The sequence below is a fragment of the Anopheles arabiensis genome, chromosome 3 (genome assembly GCF_016920715.1).
Source record: "Anopheles arabiensis isolate DONGOLA chromosome 3, AaraD3, whole genome shotgun sequence".
In the NCBI taxonomy this organism is placed as follows: Eukaryota; Metazoa; Arthropoda; class Insecta; order Diptera; family Culicidae; genus Anopheles; species Anopheles arabiensis.
The window spans coordinates 7,873,950-7,896,353 of NC_053518.1; the positions used below are offsets into that span (position 1 = coordinate 7,873,950).

Below are 22,404 nucleotides of genomic sequence, written 5' to 3' on the forward strand. Positions count from 1 at the left end.
TTTCAAAATATTGCTCTAGATCAAATTCTATGGATGGTTATCATACAATATTTACTACGGTTTTACGCACCTTCATGTTGCCAAAATCTAAGCATATTCTACTGAATTTATTTTTAGTAAGTTTACAGGTAAATTATCCAAAAATATTTCACAAAATGTCATTAGTTTTGCTACGTCGTTGTCCGCGGAGGCGTCACATGTGCCAACAGCTGTCATTCAACGTCATCGAAAAATCATCATCTGGAAAAACCAGCAGGTTGGTGCATGTGGGATGCATGCTCCGCATAAATTAAGACAAAAGAATGCAAATCAGCGACGTTCTCTTAGTTAATTTTAAGCTATTTTTTCCGTTTATCTGTTAAGCTGTTGAATAAAATAGCATACATTTGCTATTGATAACATAATATCTTATTGTATCCTATTAAACTATGAAATACAAGTTTTTTATTCACCAAAAGCAATTCCATTTGTTTGCAGCGGTCAACAGACACCCTCCCCCAACTGTCAAACTGACAACCGTTCGGCCAGCAGTGTACGAACCCGTCCCGCCCAGCCGTACTCGCTCGCACGCAAGGGAGAAAGTCAAAACGAGCAGAAAGGAAAAACGAAACCCATTTTTTCTGTCTTCGTCTCGTGTGTTTGCGTGGACTTTTGCCAAAAACGATCGGTGTCTCTGGCTGTGGCAGGAAAGCTCCACCTTTTTGGCTCAACGCATCCAGGCTGTCCCAGGTGGCCGCGATTCGGGGCCTACACGGGCTTTGCTGGCAGAAGTGTGTGTGTGTGCCGTGCCGATCGAGGGAGAGAGGGAGAGTTGAATAAGCGCCCAGCTCCAGTGGCCAACAGTGTGGAGGAGGCAGTGTGTAAGTGTGGCAAATCCAATACGAAAAGAAAACGGTGCAAACGATTGCTCTGCTCGGGGTCATCATCTCGGTTGTCCGGTGGGTTCAAGTCGGATTGTGTGTGTGTGTGTGTGTGTGCGAAATGGCAACAGTGCAAACCTTCCTGGAAGTGTAGCAGCAGTGGCAAACAGGTCACTTAATTGACCAGAGCAGCACACTTCCAGAAGCATCCCTCGGAAATGAGGCTTCCCTTTTTGGGGGAGAGTAGTGGGGGCTGGAAAAAAAGCTCACCAGACGGGAGGAAGACAGCAGAAAACGCTCCAAATTAAGACAGGCTCCGTGCGTGGAAAGAATTACCGTGCTGACGTGTTTGTGTGTGTGTATGTGTGTGTTGGTATGCGCGCATGTGCGTGTGTGTGTGTGTGTGTGCTGTCAAAGCCTACTTGCGTGTGTCCAGCAGCAGGGCACCGCCAGTGGTACGGCTTATGTTCTGAATGTTTGTTTCCATAAGCCCTTCTCACAACACCTCTTCAGCCCTTCTGCGCCTACTTGTGAGGAACGCCGTACCAAAGGATCAATGAAGGCAGCGAGGTGTGTTGACCTCGCAGGGCCGGAATGTGTGTGTGCTTTTCCACATGAATGGCATCCGCTTTCCATAAGCCCCCCCCTCCCCCGGAACAGTGCACACAATATCCTCCCAACCGGTAATGTGTCCGGGGATGTGTGCTTTATGGCATCGTTTATGCTACAACAAACTATGCCAAAAAGGGTAAAGGATTAAAGTGCCAAACGGTGGTGGTGGTGTCTGTGCGTTTGAGCTGTGTGTAGTTGTGTGCGAACAAGTGTGTGCAAGGATGACGCACAGGTGTGCTGCCGTCCGGTTTTGGGTTCCCTTTTTTGCGTCACTCTGTTTCACTGGTCACCATCCCCCATCATCCCCTTTCGAAGGCGCTAATGAAAGCGAAGTGACACTACGACAGTCGCATCAACCCACCGACAGAACGCATCGCCGCCTACCCCGTTTTTGCTTCACGTGTGTATTAAAATCCATCTGGCTATGTGGTGTGCATAAGTGTGCAGCGTGTTGTGGTTGTGTGTGGGCATTGGAAAAGAAACGAAACCAACGAGCCCATTTTCCACCAAATCCCCCAGTATCAATGCAGGGCCCACGAAATGCAGCTCAAATTGTGTGTTGCAGCGATCGCGACGGATTTATGATTTCAGCCTGTCGGCTCCCACCCGGACTTGTCGGTTGATGTGCGAAACGTGTCACCTTAACCGGACGGTGGTTAACAAAGACTGTGCAGGGAGAGGGAGAGAATGCAGGGCAAGGGAGGGCTCATTTCCAGCAGCCGCCGTCTGACGTCATTTGAGCGCGCTGGACTGACGGCACGGCAGTTTCGAGTGTTGAGTAAATATAATTTGGGCAGGAGGAAGCTTATGAATGTGGACAGGGGGAAATATAATTCAATCATAACACGAATTGCAAGAGCACGAGGCGACAGATGGCACAGATGGTTTATCGACACAAGGAAGAGTTGAAGTTTGAATTTGCATATCTTTCCTTTGATCAAAGACATTTTGAAACAACTCTTTGGATAAACAAGCAACCAACCATTCCTTTTAAGTACATTTAAGCTGAACTAATGTTACAGGGCTTTCCAAGGGTTCTCATAATTGTGGGATACTTCCTTGGCTATTTGTAATTGGAAGTGAACTTCATTGGATGACAATTGGACTCTATAGCACCCTTATTGTGCAAATCCAATTGGAATATATGGATTGGGAATCCCCTTTACATTAAGTTCATTTCTAGTAAGAAAGAGTCAATACAGGGTTTCCCACGATTTATTGGTTGGATCTCATCAATTTTTGGTGAGTCCCCATATTTTTTTGGTACGTTCCCACGATTTTTTGGCCGTTTCCCAGAATTTTTTGGTCCAATAAAATTGATATCCAATTGGAAAATACCAATAAATTATGGGAACGAACCAAAAATCTATGCGAACCCACCAAAAATTGATGGGAACCTACCAAAAAATCATGGGAACTGACCAATACATCGTGGGAAACCCTGTAAGGTGTTTCACAGCTATGAGTAGTAAACCCTGTAACTAAATAACTTTCTTTATCGATTCATTCCTTCTGTTATTTACAAATCTTCCTGCAAGAGTTTAATTGACAGTAAATACTGATGCTCCTGCAATTGGATGGTACGGAGGGTAGTGTGTAAAGTCCATCCAGCGTCAATTGAATTGCTGCACAGTGCTGTCGTTAAATTTCAATCTAAGAAGGCCACTCCAATTAATGGTCTGGGTGGGACAGATCCGTCGGAGTCCAACACCATCACCATCATTTTTTAGTCACACACACACACACACACGCATAAAGAACGACGAACGGACAAATCGGGGCGCATTAAACATTATGCGGCACTGACCTCTAATTGAATTGGATGAAAAGCAAAGAAACTCTCATTCGGTTATGATTTTAATGTGTCCATTTCTTCATCCCTATCTCTCTCTCTCTTTCCCCTTCTGTCGCATGCACATTTGTAGAGCTGCAGCAGAACGTCTTAGAAACGCATCGGCCTACTTCGAAAGACGCGATTTTCCATTCATGTGAACCTCGCGGTGGAAAAGCAAACGCTTTTCGGTTCGTTCTCCAACTTTATCATTTACCGGCGCGTCGAAATCGCTCACTTCCGCTCAGTGGCAAGTGTCCAAACAGTGGCTGCAGCATACGCCTTCGTCTTACTCTACGATTTCCGCGTTTATTTACTTGTGCTTGTGAGTACGTTTCCGTGCGCGCGCGTGTGTGTGTGTGAGTGAAAGTGTGCGAAAAGAAACAACGGATATTGAGAAAAAGATCTCGCGACGTTATCCTCCACCACAACTGCCTGCAATTCTTCCTGCAGCCCACCCAGTTTTGCCACCCAAGGCTGGCAAAACGCGAACGGAAACGCGGCGAAGAGAGCGAGAGAGCATTAATCATCGTGCGAAAAGTTAGACAACGACGGCTGGCTGTAGGGCCCAAGTGCCAGGATGAATGCCTCCGATCATGGGTAAGTAGAGCAAAGTCGGGTTAGAGCACTAGAGGGATAGGGATTGCTAGGTTTGCCAGGTCCAAACTATCCGGGGATTGTGATTTAGTGCCTGGCCCAGATTCGGCGTGAACCCTCACTGTGGGGAGAGGGCGGGGAAGGTCCCATAAATATCGCGAACTCATTTTGTGCGAATCCGAAAAAAGAACAAATTCTCCAGCGGGCGTGAACCTTTTGGAGCAACGATTTAGGTCACCGTTTAAGCGAGGGTAAAGGTTGCTGAAATGAAACTGACTCTAGCTCTTGCTATTGGATGAAAATTCTTACTGAAATATCAACGTGTGCCAACTGCACACACCATCTGGGCAGCGCAAACCACACACAAACGCTTCATTGCACTCGCAGTGCGCAGCAACACACATTGTTGGCTTCACCTGGGCCGCCCCACCACGGTGGCCTAATGCATCCATTCAGGCCAGTCGAACGGCAGGCAGCTTCCGTCCGTTATGATAATCGCTTCGCAATAATGACTGACAACGGAAGGGAAGTGCAGTTTTGTTTTGCGCAAAACTATTATCATGGCGTATAACACGTAACGCAAGCGAGTAGCAGCAACGAGCTAATTTGTTAAGTAACAAATGACGAAACTAGTCAGGTTGGGAAAATGAAATCGTATCCTCAAAAATCACTTATATTTCGGTTCTTTCCAATTGTTAATGCTAATTCATCAATATGATTCTCAACAACAGCTGATTGATATAGTCGACGATTAGAGAAGAAATTGTTGAAAATCATGTAGACGAACAGGAGGAACAACGTTTTCACAGAAGAAAATAGCTCACTAAACCCCTTAACTGCTATAAAATGTAAATGCATTTTCTCTAAAATTCTATGACGAATCATCTGTAAAGCTCTTACGATGCTACACACCACTACATCATTAAGAAAAGCTCACGATACACACATCACAATGACGTTGTTGGAAGGGTAAAGCACACGCTCACTCACACACACCACCGCTGCTCCATTGCAGTCCTTGACAATAGAACTTCTCGCCGAGGTCAGTTTGTAGCGTAGCGCAGTTGCAAACGTCATTCAAATGCTTCGCGTCTCTCATCCGACTCTGTCGTGGTTGCATCTGTGCTGTTCAGCAACCATTGTACCTAGTAGTACCCTAGTATCATTGTCATTGAGTGATGGATCCGTATGGGGCTGTACAAATTTTCACTCCCATGAACACAAGTGTGTATTGTGTTTGTGTTTGTCTATTCCGCGACTTCCAATTTCCCGGCCTACTCAGCTTTGAAATGGCGCCACAGCTGCCACCCGGCTTGTTGTCAGCTTAAGTAGGCATTAACAGATGTACTACCGGTTTTTTGTGTGTTTGTGGTTTTATTCTCCACATCAGAACCCGTCCCGTTCGCCGGATGGAAGCTGATTAAATGCACAAGCCAAGGAAGAAGTGGAGAGTGCCGTATAAGGTGGATTAAAATGTGCAACAAACACTGACTGTCCCCTTCCTTTGCGTTGGATTATGTGAGTTGTTTGTTGTACACTGAGCTTTTGCAATGTATTTAAGGTTTTTCCCGACAAACACCGTGTGGGGGAAGACGTTTAAATTATTCGTTAAAATGGGTCCAGATTCCAGTTTGGATTTAGCGAGCAACCCCCTTATCTAGTGTGAGTGCAGTACGTACGTGAGTAGAATCGCGTGTGAGTGAGATAAAAAATAAGAAACGATTACTTAATCATTGCGGAAGGCGTGGGTTATTGCGCTTCTGTTTCTCAAAAGCAAATTATGGGGACAGTTGTTGATGTTAGCTACACTTTGGTGTGGATGATGTAGAACTTTGCGGTTGTTTCCCTGGATTGATTATAAAAGCCCCACTAACGCTGCTTAGAACACGCCCTAAAACCAATACAACTAAACCCAGGCACGTTTCGCGCGGAAGAAGTGCTAATGACGTTTATTGGATGAATGAATCATCTCGCTAGAATTCTTTCTAACGAGGAACAAATATTTCCTCAATGATATTGCTACATTCTTCTGAAGATGTTAGAATTAATAAGTGCCAAGGTACACGTTAGATAATCCACTAGATAAACCATTCCCTTCAGTTACCAAAGTTGCCAAAAAGGTTACACAAAAGAACCCTCTCGTTTTGGAGCATGACTCGACTAAAAATTTAATATTTAAAGTTAATAAACCCACACCACTGTCCACCCACCCGTCTGCCCCGGTCGGTAAGGACATTTCCTTCAGCTAGGCTAAAATGAATTGACACCGAATGGCACGGAATTGCCGGTGGGCAACACGCCAGCTGGACAGGACACCTTTTGCCACACGATCATAATCTTCATCATCATCATCATCGCCATCATGAAATTTTACCCTGGCATGACATGGGGTGGTCTAGTTTTTGGGGCCAGATTGTTGGTGTGTTCTACCAAACCAAACCGCATCGTCATTCGCCGTCGTCTCGTACACACCTTGATTTTACGTGCCGTACGTGACGTCGGCGTTGGGTTTTGCTCGGACGAACCGGTGGTCAGGTGATTCGTGATTAAAATTCGCCTAGCTCGTCGTCCTGTGCCCTCTTCTAACAACTCCAAAGGACACGAGAGGGGCGAAGCAGAGCTCGGCAAGGCCTCTTCAGTCTAGTGTGTGTTGTTTTGTGGCCTTGTGACCTAAAGGGATTACAGATAGTGGGGCGACTAAGTAAGCGGACAGAACCAAGGGTGTCCCAGTGGAGCATAATCTTAGATCAACTTTGCGGTAGAGATTGTACATACGACCGACTCGGGTGTTGTGGGAAAACAGTGGACCGTCCTCCGGTGGATTGCATTACACTTGAAGGTGGTTTTGGTGGAGCTTTGGTTTTGGAGGTAGAGTGTTCCCTGGGGCGAGGGCTCGTTTCATTTTTGGCATTTTTTCGACAAGTCCCGGCGGTGCTCTGTAGAATCCAAAACCGTCCCTGGAGGATTTGAAGATGACCGTTATATTTTATGACACTAATACTTATCTTCAATATGATCTCTTTTTAATTTCTCAAATCTCAGGATGTTCACTTTTCAACTTATTTGCACTGTCCCGATAATTTGGTACCACTCTTCTTCATAACGCTGCTAACACCAAATTGACATTGAAGCTTGTAACTTCTGAATCGTCTAGTCTAGAGAATCGTGACCTTACCGTACTGTTAACACCTTCCAGAGCCTACTTGGAGCATCCTTAGGCAACCAAAGTTTGATGTTGTGCTTGTCTTCTTGTTTCAAAATTCATTGGAATTCGTTGCTATCTTGCCGAATCCAAGATGGCGCAAGGTTTCTATTACAATACTCCAAAGCGTTTCGCTTACAGCGGCACCGAACCTTTGTGGACCTTTATTTACAATTCGTTCGTGCGTATCGGCATCAATTTCCTTACACGTTCATGTGTGCGTTGCGGTGTGGCATTTTGGGTTTTGTGTATTTTTATTTTATTCCCAACTCTCGGTAGCAATATCCAGTGTAGGAAGGGCATACAGGGAGTTAGTGTCGACCCTTCGCCACCGCCTCATCGCCTTTTGGCCACAACACACACACAAACTTAACACGTTTAGTCAACCATCCATCCATCCATTGGTGTGTGGTGCTTTGATGGAAAGCAATCGGGTGTTCCACTTGAACACCTTCCAATCGATCGGTCTTGTTGCACACACAGCCACACGCTGCTCGTTGGCTCGTTGCACCATCGACGACATCGACACGGGTTATGATTATCATGGCAATATTATGCTTTTTTCCCCCCCTTCACACGTGCCCGTAATCGTTTTTTGATACACGCGGGCGGGAAGGCAAAGCCCCAGCAGCATGATGTTGCTCTGGAAGACGAGGACGATTAGCCTCCGATTGGACTCGATTGGACAAAACAGTTTCTTGGTTCGTCTGTTCTGCTATGACCAAGGTTTGTGACATTTCCGGTTCTGTTAGAAGGGGTTGAGGAGCCTGGGGGTAATCTAAGAATATTTTACGTGGTTGCGACAATTTACTGGATATATTATGTTACTTATCACGCATTTTGATGAACCTCCGTATCGTGTTACGACAGCCGAAGTATACCGAGAAGCGATGTTCTATTCCATTCCGCCAACTCCAGGAGACTAACGATCTATATGAAGCACCGAATTACGCTCACATGCTGATGATGATGATGGTGATGGCGTGTGCGAGCGTTTGTGTGTCTATGCTGCCGCTTGCTATGATGGCACGTAATAGTTAGATAATAATACTCTTGCCGCTCCGTAGGGGCAGGGATTGGGGCAGGATAGTCGGTCGATAGTATCACCTGGTGATAATTGCCTAATTATTTCCCACATCCGAGATATGTCTTTCACGTCGTTAGCGTGAAGCTTTCCAGAGCCACATGAGAGTTCTATACCATATTAATTTATCCTCACCGGAGGAGTAGTGATTTGTCATACGATCCTTGTGGAGAGTAATTAAAAGTTGGCTTTTTCTGGGCGATGAAACTAACCTTCTTTCAAATCAACGCAAAAATGACCCCTTCTTCAACGATGCTGTTACATAAATACTGATTTAAATTGTATGTTTTACCTTCTTTCTCTTTCTCTCTCTCTCTCTTTAGGTTCAATCCAGCGTTTAACATGGCCACGATACGACAAGCCATCAACGAAACGATAGAACGAGGTGAGCAAACATTGCCATGCATGAACGAACCCAAACGAACCGACCGAAACGGTCCCGAAACGGCCAAACAGCTTCTGCAAACGGTGGTTGCGGTTTCTTTTCATCAAACAGGGAGCAGCAATGGTTGCAATGATGCTGCTTCTTTTGTGTCCTCCTAACCGGCCCTGTATGAACGCGATTGGTTTGAACTGGTGTTTGACACGCTGTGCAGTACTACACATGCTGCTCTGCTCCACGACCAGCACACGACGAGCATTATTCTCGAGACCCGGGCGATATTATTATTTTAGTTTTATTTCTGGGTGCGGCTCCGTTGCCGAAGGGGACAACCATTTTCCAACTAAATCGTTGCGACCATTTTCCATCAAATCAATGTGAATGGTGAGCAAAGCTCGGGCCCGCCGGAAGTTCGTTGTGTACTACGGGGAGGAAGGTTCGGACGATCGAACTATGCTTCTTCCGCTCGTTTGGAATGGATTTTTTTGTTATGCTTCCGACACGAGCTTCATGCTATCGATTGAAGCTAATTAATATTCTCACCAGCTGGTCCGGAAGCACGACAGACCCTGCTCGTCCGCTGCTGTTGGATAATTTGTACACGCAACGAACAACGCAAACTATTAATAGAAAGATTGGATAATGTTTAAAAATTGATTTTCTGGCAGGGGGTAGCATGAGCATTATTTTAAAGGCATCGCAATATTTATTCGCTTCGCTCTGAAGCTCAAGTAGCAATCTCGTCCAGCTCAAGAAGCAATCGCGGCTCTAAACAAGCTTCTAATTCCATTTAAATTACTTTCGCGCTCCCTCCCCATCACTTGTAGTACGGATCCCGACACCGACCCGCCTGCGCGATCTCATCCGACAGATTCGGGCCGCCCGGACGGCGGCCGAGGAGCGGGCGGTGGTGAACCGCGAGTGCGCCTACATCCGCAGCACCTTCCGCGAGGAGGACTCGGTCTGGCGGTGTCGCAACATTGCCAAGCTGCTGTACATACACATGCTCGGCTATCCGGCCCACTTCGGTCAGCTCGAGTGTCTGAAGCTGACGGCCAGCCCGCGGTTCACCGACAAGCGGATCGGCTATCTCGGCGCGATGCTGCTGCTGGACGAGCGGCAGGACGTCCATCTGCTGATTACCAACTGTTTGAAGAAGTAAGTAACGCGTAATGGAACTCATCGTACCCCGGCCCCATCTTCACCGTTCTTCTCTCTCTCTCTCTCTCTCTCTCTGCGTTACAGTGACCTCAACAGCCCAACACAGTTCGTCGTGGGGCTGGCGCTCTGTACGCTCGGTGCGATCGCGTCGCCGGAAATGGCCCGGGACTTGGCGGGCGAGGTGGAAAAGCTAATGCGCTCGCCGAACGCGTACATCCGGAAAAAGGCCGCCCTGTGCGCGTTCCGGATCATCAAGCGGGTGCCGGAGCTGATGGAAATCTTTCTTCCGGCGACCCGGTCGCTGCTGAACGAGAAAAATCACGGTAAATGGGTGCAGTGTGCATCAGTCATTTCTGAATTGAGGGTGCAAACGGTTCAATTTGGGACGCATGTACACAGAAATAGGATTTAAAAGGACGGAAAAAGCTCCCGCTGTATGTGAATGATTGCTAACAAAATATGGTTAGAAAACAGAGGATTAAATCTTGCTTTAATTGTTAACTACTCGGAGGTTTTAAGACACTTTCCCGCTCGGGAGCTATTTAGAAGGTGTTACACAATCGCTCCAGTACCTCCAATTTACGGCTGTAAGCCACACCAATAATTAACAACCAAGCCAAGCCAAGAGCGGGGATAAACACCTTCAAGCAACGATAGTAACAAGCTGCTGAAGTCTCATCGCACGCTGTTGGTGCTGTGTGGCTCTAAAACGATACGGAAAACCGTCACAGAAGAGTCTCCCAGTATCGCAGACAGGGATGTAATTTATGCTGATATATTCATTAAGGTACGGTTGGCGAAATTAGCTGGTGCAGCGTCAGCAAAACCAACCCGGTGCCACGTGTAGTGTAGCCACACTGGCTAACGCTAACGCAATAATCAATAGCCACCAGCGAGGCGAACGCGCGCCGACTACCCCGCCGCAAAGGCAGTGGCCGGACGCATATGCGGGCTGGCTAATTAAGACAAGTGAAACCTTTTACGAGCCTGTGTTTGCACCCACCTCCCCACTTGGCTTGGTTTGCGCGTTCGTTTGTCATCGTTGTAAAGTCGTTTGCTTTCTGTTTGCAGTACGGAAAGAAGGAGTGGATTGTGGGGAGCACGGAGGGAAATGAATGAATAAGGACATTTTATCTGCTGTGGACTAATTTTTCTGTTTTTGTTCCCCCTTTTTTACTGAACAGGAATATTAATCGCTGGCGTCACACTCATCACGGAGATGTGCGAAAAGAGTTCCGACACGTTGAATCACTTCAAAAAGGTAAGACTATTTTTTGGCAAGCTTACGGTGTTATTACACACAAAAACACGGAACGAACTTGTCGTTTCACCTGTTTATCGGTTAATCTGCACCTGAAATCAGTACCCGTGTACTGTGTACACTTTTATAGGAGCACCCTACACACAGACTGGAGCCCTTGAGATAATAAAGGAGGGCATCTCTTTTGTGTTTCGGCTCACTTGAAGAAGATGTTTAGTTTTTGTTTTTGTCTTTTGAAGCATTATTTTCACTCTTTTTCTTATATTTTTCTCTGTGTTTTGATTTTGTTGGATTAGTTTTGTGATATTTATCGGTAAACTAGTTTAGCAATTAGTGACACTAGCCAATAGACACCCTGTGCTGTGCTACACACTCTAAGCGATAGTAAAGTAGCTCAATCGAGTGAAACGATTTAATGTACATTTTGCTATTCTTTTTCCCTTAATATCTGGAATGAATCGAGCTGTCGGTGTGTCCGCATCCCCATCTCTTTAATTACGAGCGCTTTCGTTCTGTCGGTAGGCGTATGTTTTTTGTTAGACGATAGCGCGTACTTATATTAGCATTTGTGTTGTTATTGCCATTTTTCTCTAATGTTGTTGTGTCAACGGTGTTGTGTAGGCAAATAGCAAAAAGATTTCAATGCATTTTTTCGCGTAGTTTTCAAAACAGTTTTTAATTAAATGCTATTGCGCGCAGAGCATTTGTTGAAGGAAAAAAAGGCACAAAATTGGCTAGTATAGTATTTTCCAATCAACAAACAAGCATTTTGCAAAGATTTTAAGCAATTTGCAACGATTTTGGGCGTAGTTTTTGTGGGCAGTGTAGTGTAGTGCAGTAGAATAGAACTAGTCTAGCGTTGTTTACTCTAGATAGACAAAGCGTATGTTTATTTTTGACACAATTTTGACACCTTTTTCTAGAATATGCACTCACAACCACGTTCTGAAACTGTAAAGCAATTTTAGCAACAGTAGAGTGTGTAGAGAATAGTGTGTTTCTTTTCGGTACTCTCTTTTGTGGCTTTTTTGGGTTCGTTTTTTTTTTGTGTTTACATTGTGTTTCCGTTTTGTTTTTAAAACTTCGCTCACACGCTCCTCTTGGGCGGCAAAAACACACATTGGATTGGAACCAATTGACCATTGCTTTCAAAGAACAAAGTCACTTCAGACTGCCAAATCCTGTTGCTGTGTAAGAACCATGCTGCGCGTAGAGGAGGAGGCTGATGCGTAGCTAGCTACTGCGTACATTTTTCATGCGCCATGCGTGTCTCGCTAGATCAAAAATAGCCGTACACAAATGGCGCTTCTATTCCATTCCATAATTGCTACGAGGGGTACGGTTCGGTGTAATAAACCGAGCAACATCTTTATACTATGTATTTTAACCATTTTCTTGCTGTTACTTCCTCCCTTCCCACGTACCATTTGCTCATTGCTTGCCAGGATAGTGGAAATCAAGAGGTAATGCCCCACACATATCTCAGCCATGCTCCCTCTCGTGCTCTCTCTCTCTCTCTCTCTCTCTCTCTCTCTTTCTCTCTCTCTCTCTCTACATAGCTATTTCTCTCTCTGTATTGTTCCCTGTAACTGCCTACTTTCGTACTATAAACCATCCACTCCATTCGTTTAGTGTATTTTTCACTGGTGTAATGTTCCAGGACATCGCTAAATACTTTCTCCCGTTTGTTTAAAAGCAACTTCCCAGTATTAAAACCACTTCAACAATTGAACCTAGTCCTTTTAAAACCGTGAATCATCCCTTTAAAAACATATAGCCTATATAGTATAGTATCATAAAGGAAGAAATGAAGACCAGCTACTACTCCTATGACCGAAAGCTGGCCAAAGTGGTGCGCCCCATTAATGCCTCTCCCAACCAATTCCCCTCCACTCTGTTTCTGTGCTTTTTTGTGCTGTATCATTATTGCATCGATTGAGTGTGTATGTGTGTGTGTTTTTTTTATAGATTCATTGTTGTGTAAGTAAGTTGTGTTGTGCTATCCTGCTTTCGTTGTTACGACTTTGGCTGTAATGTAATATTTATGATATCTTTTACTTTTATAAGCTGTTTGCGCAAAACGCCCGCCGCACCACCACCGCTTTGTTGTGTTTCATTTGTCTTGTCCCCACGCCGGCGAACGAACTTGTAGTTAATTACAGACCCGTAAAATATCAACTGTTGCCAACATTTCGGTTCGCCAGAAACTGTGCGCTGTCCAACAAATAAACGTAACGCTTTGTGGATGGACATTACTGCTGCCGCCACGATGTGTAAAACAAAGTGTTTGCGTGAAGTTTGCTTTGTGAGTGTCTTCCGTTCTTCCGGCGGCGCTCTTTTGCTGTGTTTTCTGTGCCAGAAAAAGTTACAAAACTTTGCCACTTCTTTGCCGTTCTGTGTTACTGCTGCCGAAGAGCGAAGAACTGCTCCGACACGCAAAACGATAGAGCACGCAACGGCACGACACGGCACGGCACGGCGCGGACCGTGGGTAATAGTAGCCTTGTACTACTTCGGCTGTTGTTTGTTATCCTTGTTTGTGGTGTTATTTATCGTTTTCTGATTTTAGATGGCTTCCAAAAGTTTTCCCTTTTTTTGTGTGGTTTTTGTGGTAATTTCGGCAGTCGAAAGTTGAGCTTTGTTTGGGCTTTTTGGGATGTTAATTTAATTTTAATTAATTGAATCTCTATTTCTTTAGAAGCTTTGGACTGCTTTATCGTTTAGCTAGAACTCCCTTAAAGTGGATTTATTTTCTATTTATTGAAATCCTCCTCCTGCATGATACCGATTCAATGACATGACCGCTTAAATGCAGATTTGACCAAAAATCCATTAAAAAGTGGCATGGCGTTTCAATCCCATGCACACGCTCAATAATCGTTCATAACTGATACACCACTGCCCGCCACGCCAATCAATCAAACACGAGTGTTAGTAGGGTGTCTAGTGCGCCACCCCATAGCTCTCCACACACTCCAGCCCAGTTTACTAATGCCCGGGAATGCTTCCGCTTCACCACCAAACGGCAGCAGCTCAATTGCATGCCAATTCTGTTCTTCGCACAAGAAGCATGGGGAAGGGAAATTCATAAAACCAGCCTCGAATGGCATCGGTTGTGTTGTGTGTGCTGTCTTCCTTTCCAGTATCGTTTCGAATCGTCTCACTTTTCATACACCCAGGTGCCTAGAGAAACAGGGCTCCTAAAATATTCATCATTCCCATTCCCAATGCAAATGCATACAAGAGAGGTGCTGCAGGTGCGACGGGGAGAAAGACGGTTCGGAACGTTTACCACCGGCGGCGGTGGTGTGTCCGGCCGGTTTGCAAAAATCCTCGCCGACGACCATTCGCCTCGTTATGTGTTGTCCATCGCTCGGCATCGTCTGCTGCCCCCGAGACACACGAGGTTGTGCTTTTCTCGCTCGGTGTGTATGTGTTTGTATGCCTTTTTTCCCTCCCAACTGTTCGCTTTTCACAGCCACTATTGGTCCTTCTGAGTGGCTGTAGAGTGGTTCGGTGGAGCTTTTTTTGGGGGCTTGAATTTTTGTGTTATTCTCTGTGACTTGATTTTAAATTCGATGGCGTGTGTTTCCCCTGTTCCTTGCCCCCTTCCTCGCAGCTTCATGTGCATGAGCCAATAGTTTGTGTGTTTCTGTGTGTATACACTATATACACTTTCGGGCATGATTTATTCATGTTTCTACCGCTCCTCTGAAAGCTCTAATGCATCTCCATCCCTAGGCAATATGCTAGCTGCATCGTAATTATGCTTTGATTCTTGTTTTGTTTTCTAATTTAAGGCGTAATGTCGGCGTGACGTGCTCTAATGTTTATTGATGCTTCTATTAAGTGTAGGCTGTACTAGTTTTCCTTTTATTTATTCAGATGTTTTAATGAAAACACACAAAACTACTCCATTTCTAGCCTGTTAAAGTTCATCATTTGGTTTAGGTTTATATAAATAATCAATAAATAATATACAAAAATGTATTTCTAAACCTAAACTTAACACACTTGCTAAACAAAAGGTTAACTCGCCTGGAATATGGCTTCCAATCAATAACAGTATCCTATTCCACGAGAATGAATTGCTCAATCTCTTTAAAGCGCATTCATTTTCATCCCTTTCCGTGTTTTGAAAAGGGGAAGTAAATGTATTGGAATGCTGCTTCAGCTTTGTCCCCGTCCTCGATCCACTCGAAACGAATCCTTTTCGCGGTGGTACTATGTGTGCAATGTGCTATAAAAATTCATTACCAAACCTAGCATCAAAATGTCTTCATGTCTCTTCTGCCCACGGTGTAGCTTCATCCCAAGCGCCATGGCTACATCCCGACCGACTCACCGCCTTCACGTTGTTCTCGTTCCGGTGCCCGTTTCTGTGTATGATTCCTTCTCTCTATGTCGTCCTATATATATGTGTGTGTGTATCTGTCCTTTATCCCTTACACCTGCATCATCCCTCTACACTTTCGCTAAAACAAAGAAAGAAAGATGATGGCAGTTAAATTCAAAAAACCCGGGAGCAAAAAACAACCCCTTCCCAACCTAGTTCCTGGAAACGAAACGACGGCGACGACGACGGCACACAGTGATTGTTTTTCCTCCCAATGCCATGAGGATGACTTCTTCGCAGGCATAGCACACCTTCTATCCTTTTTCGAGAACGTAAAAGTTGGTGCATCTTTTGTCTGGTGGCAATCGGAATCGGCAGAGACGGAAAAAGTGTCCTTTAAAAAGCGCAATCCTTTTTCCGGAACTTCTTCTCCCCTCCCCCGGGGGGCGTTTCTTCACGCTCGCTGTGGACCACTCGATATGTCTATCCCCATCTCCCCAATCCCGCTGGAAGTGCCATTCACAGTTTCACGCTAACGTATTCCATGTTTTTGTGTCTTTTGCCTATTATTTCTCTTTCGCACGTCCTTTTTACGGCTGTGTGACTGGCTGCAGATTGTGCCGAATCTGGTGCGAATCCTGAAAAATCTGATACTGGCTGGCTACTCGCCGGAGCACGACGTGAGCGGCGTTAGTGATCCATTCCTGCAGGTAAGCATCAGTAAAAACCGAGTTACGATTGGCTGTGTGTCTCTGATTTAAATCTCTCTTCTCCTTCCATCATTCCCTTTGTGTTGTAGGTGAAAATCTTGCGTCTGCTAAGAATCCTCGGACACAACGATCCGGACGCGTCGGAAGCAATGAACGACATACTGGCACAGGTGGCAACCAACACGGAGACGAGCAAAAACGTGGGCAACACTATCCTCTACGAGACGGTGCTTTCCATTATGGATATCAAGTAAGGCGTTTAGAAGCTACCGGGTCTACCTTTTTCACAAACAATTGCTTAAATCTCGTCTATTCCCTACTCCAAATAACCAGATCCGAAGGTGGCCTTCGTGTGCTGGCGGTGAACATACTCGGCCGGTTCCTGCTGAACAGCGACAAGAACATCCGGTACGTCGCGCTAAACACGCTGCTGCGGACGGTGCACGCGGACATCTCGGCGGTGCAGCGGCACCGCACCACGATACTGGAGTGCCTGAAGGATCCGGACGTCTCGATCAGGCGGCGAGCGATGGAGCTCTCGTTTGCGCTGATCAACTCGCAAAACATACGCGCCATGTCGAAGGAGCTGCTCGTGTTTCTCGAAAAGGCGGACCCGGAGTTTAAGGCGCAGTGCAGCAGCCGCATGGTGCACGTGGCGGAGCGGTACGCCACCTCGATCCGCTGGCGGTTGGACACGCTGCTCAGCGTGCTGATAGCGGTGAGTTCATTTTGCAGGGAAGGTTCGCTGAAGGGTTGTTTTGCTGATACAATCTTTGCTTTATTCGGCAGGCTGGCAATTATGTGCGCGATGACGTGGTGTCGTCTACGATTCATCTCATTCTCAACAGTCCCCCGGAGGAGCAGGCGTACATTGGGCTGCGTCTCTGGAGCTCGGTGCACAATGTGGCCAACTCGGAGGAAAAACAGCCGCTGCTGCAGGTGGCCGTGTGGACGATCGGAGAGTATGGCGATCTGTTGCTCAGCTCGGAAAGAATCGAAGGTAGGTGCAGTGTGCGAGAAGGATGATGTCCGACAGATGCATCAGCAAAGCAGCCTGGTGGCGGATAGTATTTGCACTTGCTTCTGTAATGAGTCCGACTGCAGTGTGTGACCCTCGGCATTGTTTAGATGTAGCAGACCATAGTCACGCTGATGTCCTTGTGAAACGATGCAATTTGTAGTTGGCCCAGATCCTGTAGCATTTGTTTTGTGTTTTCTCTCTCTCTCCCTTTTTGTCGTGTTCCCCGATTCACGCCGGTACTGGTATTGCTTGCCCACATCACCATCCCTCACCACCACCACCACGTGTATGTATGTCTGTATGTCCAAACTTTAAACACGCAAAGATGTTGAAATCCCTGCAGAACATCAGCTGGTCGATATCTATCAGCGGCTGCTCTGGTCTACCTCGGTTTCGACGACGACGAAACAGTACGCGCTGGTGTCGCTGGCCAAGCTGAGCACACGCATCCGCACGAAGGAAGAGTAAGTGCAAAAGTGTGTCAAGGTGGAACTACTGGAAAAGTGAGTCTCTAATTGGGTTTTGTATTGCTGGTTACAGAGAGACGCGCGTGAAGCAAATGATCGAAGCGTTCGGTTCCCATCTGAACATCGATCTGCAGCAGCGAGGCGTCGAGTTTGCGCAGCTCTTCCGCGACTATAGCCATCTGCGGCCGGCACTGCTCGAGAAGATGCCGAAGATACAGAAAACGCTTCCAAATGGAACGGACGCTGAGGGCGGTGGCTTTGACGATCAGCAACCCACCATCGACCTGATCGAGGGTGGTGATGACGGTGACTCCTCGCTGATGATCAACACCTCCGGTGGTATGGTTGGCAAGATGGGATCGGATTCGGTAAGCAGTGCGAATTGGCTTTTAATCCAAAAAGAGTTTTACTTTAACAAAGCATTCCCTTTCAGCGCGCCCTGCTCGATCTGCTCGGTGGAGGGGACGATCCGATCGATGGGCTGGCCCTGACGCCGACCGCCGATGTGCTCATTTCCGGCAGCACAACCGCCACCACCAACGGCAAATCGGTGGTCGGCGGTGCACCGCTACCCCCCACGACCGGCAACAATCAGGATTTGCTCGATCTGCTCGGCAGTCTCGATATGCCGGCCAGCACACCGCCGGCCGCTGTCAATTCGTCGCTCGGCGCCAGCACACCGGTGCTCGGCGGTATCGGGCTCGATTTGAACAGCCTGAATGACAATAGCATCAAGAACGGTACCGGCGGACCGAACCTGCTGGCCAACTCTTCCTCCTTCGGTGGGCTCGACAATCTGCTAAACTCCAACCTGTCGCCAACGACGATGCCAACGACGATGCCGGCGATGCTGCCGGGGCTGGGCTCGCCGCTCGGCAGTGGACTGGGCAGCCTTACCAGCCCCACGTCACCGACGGGGCTCGTGAGTACGAACGGCACGACCGGCAGTTTGTTTAGCGATTTTTCGGCGGCAGTTATCAACAACAACGATGTAAGTATTGTTTGGCAATGAGAGAGTTTTGTTCAAAAAGGTAACATAATATTGCTTTTTTGTTTTCGCAGGAACATGCCAAACTGCTGACGGCGCTGGATAAAAATGGTATCCTGGTGCAACTGTCCGCGAAGCATACGGGCGGTGCATTGCAGATCCTGATGACGGCGACCAACAATTCGCTCACCACCCTCGAGCAGTATCTTTTCCAGGTTGGACTCTATTCAACTTCATTTAAACAGCGAAACTATTAATCCTACTAATGTTTTGTCCTCTCTACTTTAAAGGCGGCCGTTCCGAGAAGCTTCTCCCTGCAGATGCTCTCCCCATCGGGCTCTACGTTACCGCCCGGTGGAACGATAACGCAGGAAATGCGTGTTACTAGCACAGCTAAGGTAATGAAGCGCTTAAAAACAAGTCCTATTAATTAATTACTAATTTATTGCGCATTCTTTTACGGTACAGGCAACGCTAAGGATGCGTCTGCGAATATCGTACCAGTCGGACGGCAACCCGGTGCAGGAGCAAACCGAGGTATCCGGCTTCCCGGAGGAACCTACCGAATGAGACGCAAACGCAAACAACTCCCGGTACACCGAAACGACGGCACCAGCAGCGTTGCAGCATCCAGCAACGGCACCAACAGCAGCAGCCAAGCCACTGTTGCTACTGCCCGCCGGTGTTTAATTAAGTATTCTCTCTCTTACTCTCTCTTACTCAATCTTTTTTCCATTTGCAATACGTTTTGCGCACCACAAGCTGGGCCCTTTACTCGCGAAGGGGCTGGGTGTGTGTCTTTCGTTGTCCAAGAGCTTAATTTATGTTTATTTTGTGTTATTTTTGTTGCGTGAAAAGGTGTCTGACGTCACAGGCACGTCTAAGTACTAGCTTCAATTGTATAGATTTGTAGTAGCTTATAAACGAAAGCAAAGGTTTTTATCTCATTTTGGACTCAACTCTTCCATCCATTGATTTTAGTTTAGTCACCGCGCAAGATTTGGTTTTATTTGTAATGCAATAGATAATGGGAAGAGAAAAGAGAAGCGGAGGAGAAGGAGGAGTGGGATTAGATTTACCGTGCTTAGGAAAGAAGCCAGCACTTTCCACTACTACTTCCTCGGGGTCTCGGTCACCCACTTCCTGCTAAATCGTAAATCGGGATCCACTATTTAGAAAGCAATTGCAGAACATAGTGTGTGCAAATCAGTGCGGGGCGATAAGAAGTATAGGAAGGTACGCAAAGAGAGAGAGAGCTATACTCAAATGCGGCAGGGAATGGAAATTAATTTGTCTTTCGATTCGCGTCCCCAATACACCACTCCATTCTTTCATTGAGCAATTGTATTATTCTAGATTTTTCTTATAAGAAATGAACGTTCTATGACGAGAATTGGACTCTATGGCAACCTTGTTGGACACTCATTGGAAATTCCTATTGGATTTGTTTAAAAAGGGTGCTATAGAGTCCAATTTCTTTGATGTACGTTTTCATTTCATGTACGAAAGAGTCATGAAAGTATCCCACAAGTATGAGAACTCTTGAAAAACCCTGTATTCCAGATCAGAAATAAGCTGCTTCGTTTGGGATATTATGCTGCCCCGTCCTGGACAGATAGCTAGCGAAGAATGGGATAAAGAATGGGAGTGAGTGTGTTTCGCATCAGCGACCGTATGCTTGGCTTGAATGTGATTGTTCTGTTTTGCGAGAGTGTGTGTGTTACGAACATTATGCATTTTGCGTTTGTATATACCGATTTTTGCTGTGCATAATAATAGTAGAAAAGAGGCAAGGAGGGCAGTGTAAAACGCGATAATTGTATCAAACTAAGGAAAGTTTTACTGCACGGTATCTTTACTAAACAAATTCTCCACTGCTGATGCCGCGTGCTCCCTCTGAATGCTTCGTGTTTGGTAATGTTGCAGGGGAAGCCAAGTGTAAAAGACATCAAAACGCCTCTCACGTCCTAGCTTGTACGGTAATTCATAGCCAGCGCGCTGTTACGCTAACGGGAGAAAATGCGAGAAAAGGATTGCTCCAACGTGAGTAGCAAAACAAAAAAACGAGGAACTTATTCATAAGCTTTAGAGGAAAGGGGCAAAGGATGAGATAAGACATATGGAAACTGGAAAGAGTTAACGTAGGAAATACTATGAACACTTTTAGGGAAACATGTACAATAGTATAAAAAATATCAACCACACAACACCGCACTCCAGTCAACCCAGCCAACCAACCAACACAATATACATCTACTTATAGGAACCCGCTACTAAAACAAGTGCATGTGAAATTAAGCATGAAACACTTACAAAAAACTATATTAATATGTGGCTCAAGCAGGTGTGTGTAGTGTCGCGCGCGTTACAAGAATGTTTGGAAGCATTTGATTGTTGATCGTGTTGTAAAACGCCCCCCCCGAAACGCATTCGTATTCTTGTTAATGGACCCTAGATGATGATGATGGTGACCCGCCGGATGGTACTAGTTAAGGTGGTGTATATGTGATGTATGTGTCCCCATAAATCAAGAAGAAGCTGTGTTTCTGTGTAGTGTGTAATTCATAAGTCGAACGCGGACACCCTCCCCCGATCAAGTGATCCTCCCCGTCACAACACAACTGACTCTGATACTCCCCCGTTCCTAGTGCGCTACTTTTTCTGGGCGGCTACTGTGAGTTCCAAGCATGCAGATTGCCATCCTTAACGAGCAAAGTAAGAGAAAGACAGAGAGAAGAATGAAAATGGGGTAGGCAAAAAAGCGAATGAGATTGTTCCCTTGTGCGCGATGATGTGAGTGTGAGATCAGCTCAAAAAAAGGTAGAAAAAAAGAAGAAGAAAATAGTGTGGCCACGCCACCGGATCTGGTGTTTTCCGTCCAATCGAAATGAGAAACCCCGAGAAAAAAAAAGCAAACACAGGAGAATTACAGGCGGAATGGTGAAGTTTATTAGCGCAAGATAGAAGCAAACTGGGAAGACACGGACGCGCATGAATACATATTTACAACACCGTACACAGTAGCAATGGTATGTGTTAAAACTTCCCTTTCTTTCTATTCTCAACTTACTACCTTTTTGTGTGTAAGACTTTTTGCTATTGGAGCATATAAGCTAGTAAGAATTTGTGTTATTGTTTAGTTTGGTTTTCCCCTTTCTATGTGATGTTGTGTATGGTTTCACCTTTCATCTTTCTAATTCTTTTTGTAGTTTAATTTAAATTTTGTTTGCGCTTTTTCTATTTTCTTGTATTGAATGTTTTTTTTTTGAAAATTCTCATCCAATGAGTTAGTGGTAAAAGTGATAGTACTTAAAAATTGTATCAAACTATGGAAAATGGTCAAGTTGAAAAATGGCAGAAAGAGCAATAAGAAAGTAGAGCGCAAACAGTGTGTGGTTGTACCGTTGTGCAAAGAAACTCTTGTAAGAAACGTGAAAAGACACAGGACAACAATGGGGAATGAAAAGAGGAAAAGCTAAAACAATTAAAATAGAGAGTGGTTGTAAGAAATGGAAACTACTTAATAATACCCTCCCTCAACACACACACACACACACAGACACCCGTATCATAATGTAGCTATATATTATTATTCGGATAAATAAATTAAACGAGAGTAACACATGTTAACTGGCTGCTGCAAAGAGGCGAATGAAAAAGAGCAAACAAGTGAGAATAGAAAAACAATTCTCTTCACACCCCCGAGAGGCGATCGCTTATATTTTTCTCCCATTTGCACAACGTATTGTTGTGCCACATTCGTATGGCGGCAGTAAAAAGAAAGGAAACTATACTATTAACAATAATTATAATATCCCCAGAATGCTGAAGGCAGTAGGAAGGTGCGAGAGAGAGAGAGAGAGAGAGAGAGAGAGAGAGAGAGAGAGAGAGA

The 22,404-nt window shown here is 45.8% G+C and overlaps 1 protein-coding gene across 5 annotated transcripts; it reads left to right on the forward strand.

Annotated features, from left to right (window-relative positions):
- The first annotated feature begins 550 nt into the window (after positions 1-550).
- LOC120901766 (AP-1 complex subunit gamma-1) lies at positions 551-22,196 on the forward strand. Of its 5 annotated transcripts, none has more exons than XM_040309999.1 (17): positions 551-938; positions 3,398-3,903; positions 8,510-8,571; positions 9,396-9,726; positions 9,814-10,052; positions 10,914-10,990; positions 12,436-12,453; positions 15,941-16,036; positions 16,126-16,286; positions 16,370-16,754; positions 16,826-17,036; positions 17,383-17,521; positions 17,598-17,892; positions 17,958-18,515; positions 18,587-18,727; positions 18,803-18,910; positions 18,981-22,196. In XM_040309999.1, exons 2-17 carry the CDS (start codon positions 3,884-3,886, stop codon positions 19,080-19,082), a joined length of 2,943 nt encoding a protein of 980 aa, XP_040165933.1. In that variant the 5' UTR covers positions 551-938; positions 3,398-3,883; the 3' UTR covers positions 19,083-22,196. The 5 variants fall into 5 exon arrangements, with proteins under 5 accessions (XP_040165933.1, XP_040165932.1, XP_040165935.1 ...); XM_040309998.1 differs by having other exon boundaries at positions 551-860; XM_040310001.1 differs by having other exon boundaries at positions 551-860; positions 17,401-17,521.
- Positions 22,197-22,404: the final 208 nt, after the last annotated feature.

Coding starts and splice junctions, on each gene's coding strand:
- LOC120901766 (XM_040309999.1), top strand. CDS start 3,884: ATGAATGCCTCCGATCATGG. Junction 16,037..16,125: donor TTAGTGATCCATTCCTGCAG/GTAAGCATCAGT, acceptor TTTGTGTTGTAG/GTGAAAATCTTGCGTCTGCT. Junction 18,516..18,586: donor CAGTTATCAACAACAACGAT/GTAAGTATTGTT, acceptor TTGTTTTCGCAG/GAACATGCCAAACTGCTGAC.